The sequence below is a fragment of the Ailuropoda melanoleuca genome, chromosome 6 (genome assembly GCF_002007445.2).
Source record: "Ailuropoda melanoleuca isolate Jingjing chromosome 6, ASM200744v2, whole genome shotgun sequence".
Classification (NCBI taxonomy): domain Eukaryota; kingdom Metazoa; phylum Chordata; class Mammalia; order Carnivora; family Ursidae; genus Ailuropoda; species Ailuropoda melanoleuca.
The window spans coordinates 127843931-127856430 of NC_048223.1; the positions used below are offsets into that span (position 1 = coordinate 127843931).

The 12500-nt window shown below is 56.1% G+C and overlaps 1 protein-coding gene across 8 annotated transcripts in view; it reads right to left on the reverse strand.

Annotated features, from left to right (window-relative positions):
* The window catches only part of EBF3 (EBF transcription factor 3), a 115654-nt gene that overhangs the window by 16443 nt on the left and 86711 nt on the right, over positions 1–12500 (reverse strand). For all 8 annotated transcript variants that reach the window (XM_019803310.2, XM_019803307.2, XM_011229350.3 and 5 more), the window contains exon 9: positions 12185–12311. In XM_019803310.2, coding sequence (XP_019658869.1) covers positions 12185–12311 — 127 coding nt within the window. The remainder of the gene's footprint in view (positions 1–12184; positions 12312–12500) is intronic.

Genomic DNA, 12500 nt, shown 5'->3' on the forward strand with positions numbered 1-12500 from the left:
GTGAGCAAATGATCGCACAGTGAAGAATGTTTCTCTGTCCTGCTGTTCCTCCAGATAGCTTTTCTTTCAAAAATGACTGTATAAAAAGTTGCATTAAAAATGTGTGGCCGCTGAGGACAAAACTGGCACTTAGCTCCCCCCCAGTACCTCGCGCCACCCCCCGCGCCCCCCCGCGCCGCCATCACTCCACCTCGAAAACATCATGCAAGGTCTGCAAAGGCCTGTTTTCTCTCCCTTTTTTAGGCTTTAAAATGACGCTAAGTTCTCCACTTCATCATCAACTGTCTCCTCCAAGCGCATTTCATCTATAAGAAATTCAGATGCTCGGGAAATTAAAATTTCAAAGATCTGCTGCAAAAAAAAATCAATGGGGCGAGATCAATGCTCATAGAAATTTCATGAACTTTGAACTGATCCGGGATGATGATGAGAGGTGCCTGGAGTTTCAGGCGGCTGACGGCTCCGCGTGCGGATGAAAAGCGGCCCATGCAGCAGAGAGGAGGGCCACGGTTTAGATGGGTTTTTGCTTTCATATTTTGTCCGACAAAAAAATTAATTTTTAGTCTATTTCAGTAACAAGCAAAAATAGAAAAAAAAATCTGCCTTCCCCACACGACGTGTAATACCCCCACTTCTTAAGAGCACCTAATGCTTTGCACATTAACGCGGCCACGAAATGAAATCGGTTCCCTTTGCAGCCGATTGCAGGTGCAAATTAATATTGTAAAATGAAGATCAATACATGGACAGGGCCAAATCAATACTGGCTAAATTATTGCTGCATTTTCCTCCTCATTCAAGATGAGTTGTGTTTTCCTCTCAAAGTCAATACTTTGCAGCTTTTCTCATTAATTTCTCAATAAATTTGGCAATGAATTTCAATCACAGAACTCGGCAGGGTGAGCCAGGCATTGTGGCGTGCCTGGGAAACACAAAGGCCACGGCGTTGTGCATCACTCACTGGGGGCGCTGGCCCCAGGAGCCCACCTGGGCCCCGGCCCGGCCCCGGGGGTGGGAGCAAACAGGAAGACTTCGGGTCACCCTTCGTGGACACTGAGCGGCTGACCCCAGGTTGCCCTCCCCAAAGTGACATGGCTTTCCCAGTGTCCCGGCCACGGGGCAGCTCCGACCCGCCCGGGGTCAGCCTCCAGCTCACACCGCCGCTACTCCAGCAGCCCCTCCAACCCGCCAGCCAAAGGGTACTTTCTGTAACCAAGACTTCTAAGGATGGGAAAAGTGCCACACTTGACTTCTAATTGGAAGTCAGGTGCCTCCTCATTCGTACGGGGAATATTGTTCTGGTATTCACACAGACAGCCCAGCCTGGCCTGTGCACAGGGACCCGCTTCCATTCACCACCGGCTGGCAGCGGATGGCAGCATTGTGATGTGACACCAAATGCAGAAAAGGGGACAGCTCATCTTCCTTGTTACCAAAATAATACCCTTGCTGACAACTACTGGATTGCATTCAAACAATTCTGTTTACATACCTCAAAGAATACATGGGATTGCAGCTTTTATAGTCATGTGGAAACTACACCTGCCCAGCCCAGCCCGGCAGCTAAGGAAAACGGAGTCACATGGCCTGTCAGCAGCTTTCTGTCCCCGGGGACAGGGAGCCTGGAGACAGACTCCCCACGGTGGCGGCTCCGGGATGGGGAAGGGGCACTGGCCATCCCATAAGCCTCCCCTCCCCTCACCGAGGCTGCTGGAACACATGTGAGCTCGCTGTACGTAAGCAGAGCCTGTAAGCAAGAGCAAGGGGGAGACCAGCCAATAAAAACCGCCCTCAGTACGAAAGGTCTCGCACAATCTGCCGTCCTTCCCTTACGAAAGGAAAGTCAAGTGTCCTAGCATTGCTAACTCTCTCAGAGAGGGTTTTTTCAAGAAAGGGTCTTAAAACCCAAACAGCAACACAGCGCTCTGCGGAGAGCCATCCCAGCAATGGATCTGCACACTTTAAACCAGAGTAAAATCTGCACACAGACACAAGCTGAAGAAGGAGCTGCGGAGGCAACGGCCCCTCCCGGGGCTGGAGGTGTGCCTGCTACAGAAAGACCCCCACTCCTGTGCTTCCAGAACCAGCCAGCGCCCCAGGGGCGCCCATGCCCAACCCGTCCACTCACGTGCTTGGGGTCCGTCCTCCTCCCTGAAGGTGGGGCCATCACCCTGTGTCACCGCGCCTGCCCCGCTCCGTGCAGGGTGCACAGAGATGCTCAGAAATGTAACAACGTGGGACTTCGTGAAGATACCAGAGCAACGCAGAAGGGATCACAACATTTTTGACTGTGAGAAGCCAAAGCGTATGTTAACGTTCCCCTCTGTGCACACAAAAACTTGTTCACAAATGTGTGGTGGCCGCATCGCCGTGACGCCCGAGCATCGCAAGCTGATGAACAGCTGAACGAGATGAGGTCTCCCGGAACAGGGGAGTAGTATTCAACCACGCAAAGGAACACCGCTCGGACACACGCTGTCCTGCACGCGGCCTCCAAACAAGACGCCGGGGGCAAGAGCCAGTCTCCCAACACCGCGAGCCGCAGGGTTCCATCTCCGTGAAACGTCAGGAGCAGCAACGCACAGGGACCGGACGTGGAAGTGGTTCCTGTGTTCCTGGGGGCCGGGGGTGGGCAGGGGGAGCGGGGAGCGAGTGCTGACGCTTGCACGGTTCCTTCTGGTGTGATCGAAGTGTTGAACGAACAGTGGCCGCCCACCCTTGTGAATACGCTAAAACCCACTCATGGTACAGTTTGGGGGGATTTTATGCTACACGAACTATATCTGAATAGAAACTAGATTTTAAATGAAGGTAAGGTGTCTAATCTGGATTAGAATATACGCACCAGCTCTCGTCTACCAAGGCGAATACCTGTCACAGTCTGAGTGCCGTCTCACGGTACGGGTGCTTTGGGCACTCGGGTGACGGAGGGAGGCCCACAGCCGAGTGAACACGGCAGACCCCAGCTGTGGGGAAGAGAAGGGGCCAAGGGCAAACGTCCCACTCAGCATAACGTTGCTTCCCAACGTGACTGACTGCCTTTCCGATCTCCATGCAGATTTCTCGAACTCCTGGTCAGGGACGGGAATGTTCTAAGGCAGAGCCTTTGAAGACCTCGCCAAGATTAATGTAAATCCCGGAATCCTGCAACCAGAGTCCTTGAACACAGGATTCTGGGTTATGTGCTCATGCAGAATAGTTTTGTGTCCACACAAGAGGCCCCCAAGTCCCCCAGTGTACTAGGACCAGAAGGCCTCTGTGGCCTCACGGGACCTCCCTGCCACCCTGGCCCCTGGCCACCCAGCCGCCATCCCAGACTTGCTCCGTCTGAGTTCACACTTGGTCCGCGCTCTTCCCTCTGCCTGGAAACACCCCACTCCCACTGCCCACGTCCAGGGCCAGCCTCCCCACACCATCTCTGTTGGAGGTCTCGCTCCAAGAAGACCCGAGTGCCTCCGCTGTCCCTTTTCTTACAGGACAGCACCTTTTGTGAGTGTTGATTTCTCTCCTACATCCTGTTCCATTCCCATGAGCCTCAGCGGCGGCGGGATTATAAATGTGGCTTACGCATCGTTTGCCCAGAGCAGCCCAGAACCAGGCGTCAGGCTGCCAGGAAGAAGACGGGGCTCCTTCCGCTGCTGAGGAGCCCACTGCCCAGTGCCACCCGCCCGAGCACCTGTGAGCCCGGAGGCTTTCCCTGGGCCTTTCCACCACGTGCAGTGCCTGCTGCGGGCAGGCATCGGGAAAACCCTGAACGTTCCAGACACCACGGCTAAATCCCAAATCACACAGACAGGAAGCTTTGACATCGTGTCCTTCAACACCATGTTCACCTTTAACATCATTCCTGTCAGGCATTTTCTGAGGGCAGAGGACAGTGATGGGGGTGGCTGCAGAATTCTTGGGCGGTGAGGACCAGGCGTGCCTGGGGACAGGTGGGTGCAGGGCTCCAGGCACAACAGGTGTTCACCACCACGGCACCCTGACAAAGCCCACGTGACCTGGGGAGCTGTCGTGGAGACTGTGACAACAGACTGTCAGCACGAGTTACCCCCACCGGCAGGGAGCCGCATGACGCAGCCCCCACACCTTGCGCACGTGCCCCTTGTTTTCGTGGTATTTAAACAAGTCAACCTCTGAATTAACCCCCATTTTAACTGATGACAAGCACTAGAGGCAAATTTACAGCCTTTAGCTGGGGAACACCCAGTAGTCCCATCCAAGTACATGGTGAAGTGTCCATCTGTGCCACGCCCGTCGTGAAGGTCCTGCTCCCACAGAAATGCTGGAGTGGCTTCCTTGGCCTCGAGGTTTATCCACCAGCCCAGCACCAAGGCGCCCGAAAGCTCATGTGGGACGTTTCTGGACTGGGGGCGTGTTCATTAGGAAAAGCACGAGCTGGTCTCCAAGACCAGCAATGGAGTGATTTTCATGGTAAAGCCTCTGGCTGCCCACCAGCGCCGGGCACGCAGATTCACAAGAATGGGGACTGTGGCGCTGCAGGCCGCCAGCCCCTCCCCCCCACTGTCCACGGGGCTGCAATGGGCAAGGCCAAGGGGTGTCCAGCCGAGGGTGGCCTCCTGGGAGAATAAGGGGTGACAAGATGGAGAAGGAATCCAGCAGAATCCCCCATATCCGACCTCCTCGGCGCCCTGATCTGGGTCTTCAACGGTCCTTGATGCTCAGAGTGGTAGAAGGCCCAGGCCCTGGGGTCCGCGTGATCAGGCAGTAGGACCTCCATGTGTGGGAGACATAGAGCTCACCTCATGGGGGCAGGGAAGGGGGCAACTGCCCAGGAAGAGAGTCACACAGACCCACTGCCAGGCCACACCTTAAAGGAACTTCCTCCGAAGGTGACTTACACCAACGCTTCCCGTGATCTGCACTGGCCCGTGTCTCAATGGGAGTTTCTGTATTTAAACTTTAACACAGTCTGTAATGAGTCTCGTCGAGCATATGTGCTGTAACACATGCACTCAGGTCCCTCGTGGAGCCAAGTTATTCCATATGCTCATTAAGAGCATTTCAAAACTTCTATTTTGGGGGAGGGGCATAGCAAACAGTCCGCATCACTGACTAACAGCTTTCCATTTTGTCGTTCTTATTGTAAAACCATTCTATGAAAGGAATTACTCATCTTGCATTTCCTACCATGAATAAGAAAGGCCCAACTGATGTGAACAGTAATTTTTTAGAGCTTCTGGGATGCACGTCTCAACACAGAACACGCATACGGACAGGTCTGCACACCTTCCCCCAAAACGAAGCAGACACGGGCCCTGAGCTGCAGCGGCCTCACCGTCCCCACGCCCAGCACACCGGAGAGAAACGCGCTCCCTGCCAGCTTCCAACCTGGGCCCTTCGCGTCCTGCCCAACGTCCACCGAATGGGTCTGTCAGGAGGAGGCCTGAGGCCTCCAAGACCGTGGTCAGCCGGAAAGAAAAACAAAACAGTAGCGTGGGGTTCCTCTTTCCCTTCTTCCCAGGCCACCGCGTGATCTAGTCCTTCTCTGGAGCATGACGAGAGGTGCAGCCCTGCGTGGCAGACTCTGCTGGAATGGTTCTGACGCCGACCTTCGTCTTCATCGTTGAAATCGTGGGTTTCACCGGCGTCATTTGTGTGATTTTATTTCTACGTTTATCATCTCTCCTTGACTCTGCACTTGGGTGGACTGCAGTCACTTTGCGGCACTTCTCCGTGGGGTCCCCCCAGTCCCTGCCCCCATGCCCTTCCCGAGTTGTTTTCAGAGGTGTGCCCGGCATCCTTGCCAACCGGAGCCTTGAATAAAACCTCGGCTCTTGGTCTCATTCAGCCCGTGACTCCCCTCCCCTGGGCCCACTGGGCAGGTGGGGAGCAGGACCGGGGACCCCGCCGGTGTGGGGGTCTGAGCGGGCGGAGGGGGCCAGGCCCATCTCCTCCGCCCATCCACATCTCGAAAATCACTGAGTGAAACCCGGATGACCCTTTTGTCCTTTGGGGAAGATAAATGGCTGTCTCCTCTTGGCTACATTTTGTCAGGTTTGGTGCTGGAGAGTCAATACCTTCACCTTGACATGGAAACTTTGTGATTTATCAGTCGGTTTCTCCTCCCGGGTTAGCATGGCCCCGGGAAGTGCAGCCAATCGGGGCGCCCGGAGCCGACTTTGGTCACAGCCACTTGGAAAACAACCACAGCCCCTCTGATGACAGACAAATGTGTCTTGTTAGCAACTGCCCAAAAGCGCTTGACTTGTACTAATAACAAAAAGGCCATGCTGGTCACCGTGGGTCCAAAGACGGAGCACCCTGTCACCAGCCTGGTTGGGAAATTAGCAAATAATGTTCTTTTCCTTGATAAATGGGTGACAGCTCCCTCTCACCAATCATTTTTAACATTTTGATGCATGCCTATGATCCCACTGGAGGAGCAGAAAAGTTTACTGGCCCTCAATTTTCAGATGATGAATGGAAGTCTCTAAATGTGCGATTTCTGTATGAGGTATAGTTCATTTTAAGCAATTCTAGTAAATGGGTGTCACTGATCAGGACAAATAGTCTGCTTGTGCAATAGCACAAGCGGTGTGTCTCATTCTCCAGGCCTCCTTCGAGACAGGAGAGCAGGGGACAGCAGTGACCCCGGGAGCCCTCACAGCCCCACTCCCCAGGAGGGTGCGCACGCCCCTCACCCACTTAGCGTGCCGGCAGACGAGCGGCTGGCTCCCTGGTGTCACGCTGTACCACACAGAGCAGAGACACTGGGTGTGCGCCCTCCCTCCCCCCGCGGCCCTGAGGAGCCCTGCAAACAACCGTCCCGGGCAATGGGCAAAGATCTGCCCTGTCCTGCCAGGCGGCGAACAAATGACCAACGCCGGGGAGGGCTGGGTGAGATCACGGTGGAGGAGCTGTGTGCGGCACGGACAGCTGGCCCAGCGCCCCAACTCTGGACAGGTCCGGACACGCCCTGAGCCGAACACACCGCCCCACCTAGCCCTCCTCACAGAAAGCCAGAGGTCTATCCACCAGGGACGGTGGCCTCCCACGGACACCCTCCAACCCGGGGAGAGGAACCGTGACACCCACCCGTGGGGCCAACAGAGAAGAACAGACAGGGACCAGCCAAGACCCACCGGGCCTCACCGGCCAGGGCAGGCCGCTCGACGGCCGGAAGCCTCCCCAAACTCCAGGGCCCGCAATTACAATATTCGTTTCTCCACCAGGCCCACATACGTGCTCAACAATTTGTAACTGCAGCAAGCAGCGGCTCACGCTGAAGAGAAGCACAGCGTCTAGTCAGGCACAGTGAAACCAGTGTGACTTGCGGGGGCCATCGGGAGTCCTTTGTGCTGTGGCTACAGGGGTCTGTTTGAAGAGCGCAGGCCTGGGGACAGCTCGTTGGTGCCGGCCGTGGTCGGAGGGCACTATTGACTCCACAGCGTGTCACTGTGCTGTTGACAGAATCGCATCTGAACGCACACAAAAGATCTTTAAAACACTTCAGAAACATGAGTGCCTTTCAAGGGGGTGACGTGAGGCGGGGGAGAGCGGGGGAAGCCTGCCAGAGGCTACGGGAGGCCCTGGGCGAGGAGACGCTCCCCCCACCCACCCAATGCCAGGACAGCACCTGAGGACAGGGCCACCCCCGCCTTGACATGCCCCCATTTAAGGCACACTCTAACACACACACACACACACACACACACACACACACAGTATCGGAAAGAACACAAACGGTTAGCAATTACTGGCTGAGTAATGATTTTACAAGCCGGAAGCTGAATGCACGTCTTTGTGCAGAAAATCATCATTTTTATGTCCCCGTCTAGGAAATGCCTTGCAGACCTGAGCTGGGCCCGCGCACAGCAGCGAAGCCGCGGCCGCACGCACTCTGGACGTGTTGACCATCAACTGCCAGTATCTTGGTGAGGGACTGGGTTTGGCCATTGGCAGACGACATGTTGATTCCTGGTTATTTGTGATCATTTCTTTAAACGAGCAGAAGAGATCTCTACCATGAGGGTGGGCCAGCCAAGCATTCAGGAGCAGGAGGTCAGCCGTGAGCCCCCCGCCACAGGCTGCACCCCCAAATCCTGTGGAATGATGCCTGAAGGTGAGCCACTGGTGGCCGACCAGCCTCGGCTCTTTGTGGAACAGGAAACGCTTCTGCCACGTGGACGCTCTGAGAACGCAGCGATACACTTGTCGGGCACACCTCACACCTGGAAACGTGTCTTCAGCTAGTTTTCGTTCTAACGTAATTCCACTTAGAAGCATACAGATTCCAATTTGTCTTAATCAAGTAACACGGTGATGCCTATATTCTAATTAAAAAAATAATTTCTTGTATTGCTCTTAACAATTTGATGTGTTTCTCCTGGTGAAGTTATAAATGTGAAACTGCTCAGTTCGCCCTTTAACATGAGTTTCTCAGGTAGGACGATTTGCCAAGACTATTTCAATTATTATTAAACAAGCAAACGATACACTATTCGACAAATATTAAAACAAGCATTGCGCTCAGTTATTAATTTGCACTATTCACTTTTAAATGCAGCAAATATCTCATTAATTTAATTTTAGGTGCCCACCCGTTTATATTGCATTTTACAGTCTAAAAGGCAATTTACTATTAACTGGCAATTACATACAGAGTGATTGTTAATTCTGTTCCTAAGTGCTAGCCGCTTGAAAATTGTTCTCTCTCTCTAATTTTTGACCTTCTTACAACAGGGGTGAGGCACACTGGGAATACAAAGGACTAGTATGGAAGAGCCGGACATGTCATTTGTGACTCATTCTTTTAATTCACCGTGCTAATCAACTGAGCGGCTGCTGCCTCCCAAGGTAATTGTGCCTTTAGAGTAGTTGAAAGCAGCAGGCAGAAGGGTTTGGATGGATCGGCTTGGCCGGCCTCCCCTTCCCAGGGCGGGGGCAGCAGAGAGCACCCGCACCGGCTCTGGGTTGACTAATCGGGTCTGGTTCTGAAAAATCTGGTGTTTCTCAGATCTCTGTAAACAGATCATTTAGGCCTTTTGCCTCTGGCGGGCGGGGCCCCTCCTCTGCGCACAGGTCCATTATCTCCAGGCCGGCTGCCTAGGCCGGGAAGGTTCCATGCGAGGGTGTCCCGGCAGCCTCCGGGACTGATGGGAGCCAGATGCCCAGGGGACGGCGCCCTCCCTGAAGGGGCTGCATGCCCAGGTCCTGACGTCCAGAAGGGCTGGCTCAGTTTTCAGTGGGGGCAGTGCAATTCCCCGTGATTGCTTCATTGTCCCCATCAATTTCAGGGCAATGCAAATCAGACAGAAGCTTCCAGGTCAGACAGGTTATGACCCCACCTTTCCTTTGCTCCCTGAGAGTGTACGGGCCCCCGTATCCCTTACACAGCGTTTGAAATGTATATTCCCGTTAATGATTGGGGTGTGGGGAGAGGCGATATTAGCCTCCCACTAGGAAAGGCTGAGCTCACTGAATGGCTTCATTGAAACGCGCCCATTCGTGGGAGAACGCTTGAGGGAAGAAATCCCCAAAGCCTTGGGCAGCAGGGACCCCGCACCAGGGTCCCCAGAAGCCCAGTCAGCTTGGGGTGCACGCGACGTCCACAGCAGAAACGGAAGACAGCTTCGGGCCGGCGGGAGGTGGCTGGCACTCACCGAGCGATCACCCTCACCCTGAGCAGGGAGGAAGTGAGCACCCCTACCCGTGGAGTAGAGGAGACCCCCGGCCAAGAGAGGCGTCCTGCACAGAGAGCCGCCCGACCCTGGCAAGGCCACACTACAGGCCCCGCGCCCGGGACCGCCGCCGGCCAGTGACAGACGCCCCGCCCTCGCTCACGGTCAGTCTCTCTGGCGCCTGTTTCCCAAGCTCAGCCTGGCCCCTCCTGCTGTCAGCGGGCAGGGCAGGGAAGGTGCACGACCGGACCTTCCTGCCATCGTGTTCTTACAATGGCCGCTGACCACCCCTGACCCCAAAAAAGCCCGCAGCTGCAGAGGTCAGACTGGGAAAGGACCCCCTGAAGGCACTGGCCGAGGGCTCTAACCAGGGTGGGCAGACTAAGCGGGAGAAGCCCATTGTGCGCCCGCTCCCCTGCAGATGGGGCAAGTACATCTGGCCACTCTCGGACACGCTCACCGCAGTGCCCTACACCAACCAGAACGCTCCGGTCCTGTGGCAGCCAAGGGCACCCACACACCACGTGGCTCGTGAGCGGATAATAAATGTCTCCTCCTTGGAGGGACTGGGGATCCTGGTGGCTGTTACCCTGTCTACAGAAGGTACTGCTTTCTGCATGCCCACCTTGGACAGACAGTGCCCCAAAGTTCTCCCTGACCCCCACAAAACCCATGGGGGAGGCTGAGGAGTGAGCAGAGCTCAGCGGCGTCAGGAGGCACAGGGTCCAGGTCCCTGGTCCAACAGTGGGCAGAGTGGAGCCTCCACGGAGCAAACTCACAAGCCAGAGGCCCTCGGAGGTGTCGTACCCACACCAGGGAGCACAGAGTGGGGTGTGGAAAGCGCACAGGGGCACGACTACAGCTCGCACACGAGGATGGGCTCACAGTGGGTACGGGACACCCAGCAGGCACAGGACGGGACTCTGGCCGCACCTCCCAGGGACCCAGCCCCATACTGCACTGGCCGCACAGTGCTTGCCTGTTGGAGACATATGAGTGCTTATTAGATACCCCACATTGCATAACCCTGTTTTGCATGAGACACACGGGGGCCTCGCAAACTGGAGGAACTGCCCTTCTCAGTCTCTGGGTCTTCCCAGGAAGCCGAGAGCATCTGGACACTGGCAGTGGGCCCAGGGATGTTCACCCATAGCTTTTTTGCTACGCCCACTTTCCCTTGGTTCCTGGGTGGTTCTGGGCTCCTGGGAGCATGTGCCGGTCCCACGGGAGAAAGCGGCCCATAGCGTGGGCACCTCTCTCCCACCTTGACCATCTGGCAGGGTGTGGCGTTTTGGGGAGGACGACAGAGGAGGAAACTGCCCCCGCTGAGGACCCCAGGTATCCCTGGCGGGCAGGCTATTGAGGGCCTGGGTGCCTCTGGGGACAACAGCCATGGCTCTCTGAGAGGACCCAGGTCAGCACACCCCTGAGCTGATGCTGGGCCTGTGGGAAGTGGTAGTGGAGGAGTTTAAGTTTTCCACTTCCCACCCAAAGCCTCCTACAAGGGGCAGTGGGTGAGTGACCCCTCCTCCCTCCTCAAACTCCTAAGTGGAAGGGACCTCCGACCCCCCACATCCACCCGCCTGGTGGACGGAGAGGCCCGCATCCCAGGGGGAGCCCAGACCCTCTCCAGGACGTCCTGTAGCCGGCACTGCGTGTGGTCAAGGCCGCAGCCCCAGCCCAGGCTCCGGGCATGGAACCCCTGCCCCGCCCCCTCACCGCACAAGCACATCGAGGCCACAGCAGGAGAGAACAGAGCCTCCCTGTCGCCCACGTGGGGTTGCAGCACGTGCCGCCCATCAGTACAGACCTTCTCAGGTCCTAGAGCTTGGCAGTTGGCTAGGACCGAAAATCAAAACCCAAAGACGCTCTGAGTTTATCGATGGTGTTTCTCAATTCCACCTCGGACAAATGGTGTTAACGCAGTGCCTTGTGGGCAGAGCACGGTGTAGGACCACTCTGAGAGAACGTGCCATTTCAGAGGTGACCCTTTCTGGTGACCCAAGTTTGAGACCCTCGCAGAAAACGGGTCCTCTTTTAGAAAGAGCAGAGGGCCTGGAGCGGACACCTGGCTTCCGTCAGCGGCCCATCGATTACAGCATGTGTGGCACATGTGCTTGGGCACATGACGTGTGCTTCATCTCTGAGTCCCAGTGTGTGCAAATGACGGCAGCACCACGAGCAGCCATGCGGCGATAGCACGGGCACCCAGGGCCGCCCACCACGGACCAGGCGCACGGGCAGCTGCCCAGCGGAGACCGGAGTTGACCTGCTACTGACAAGCCCACCACCTCGCTCCACAGGTCCGAAGCCAGGGGGCCCCGGGTGCGGGGAGGGGCCCGAGAGCTCACGGCCTGTCAGGGCTGCACCTGTCCACAGCATCGCCGACTCGGACGAGGCTGCAGAAACCGTGCACCCCACTGACCCAACCCTCGGGCCGAGGGGGCCTGGCCTGTCCTTAAGGGGAACCCGCCTGTGCAGGCTGTTCCTGGGAGGAAGCATCCCCCACTTGGGCACTGAAGTTGGAAACATGAACTCACCGGTGTAGACAAACCGCCCAGGAGCACCTTTACAGAACTGCTTGGATTTGTAGGACAGGGTGACTTCAACGACTCCAGGAATGTGCCGTGGCGGGGTCTGCACCCGGATGGCGTGGGGGGTGATGAGCTGCGAAAACCACACGTGAACAGGCTTTCAGAGGCGCTGGCCAGGGAGGGCGGGTGCTCGTCGGTGGGACACAATTACCAAAATGAGCACAAATTGGCCCATCATCCCGGAATGCTCCCTCCTAGCTGTCACCCAGAGCCCGGGGATCTCCAGTGTTCCTTAAGAAAAATATCTGCAAACGATCCCGGG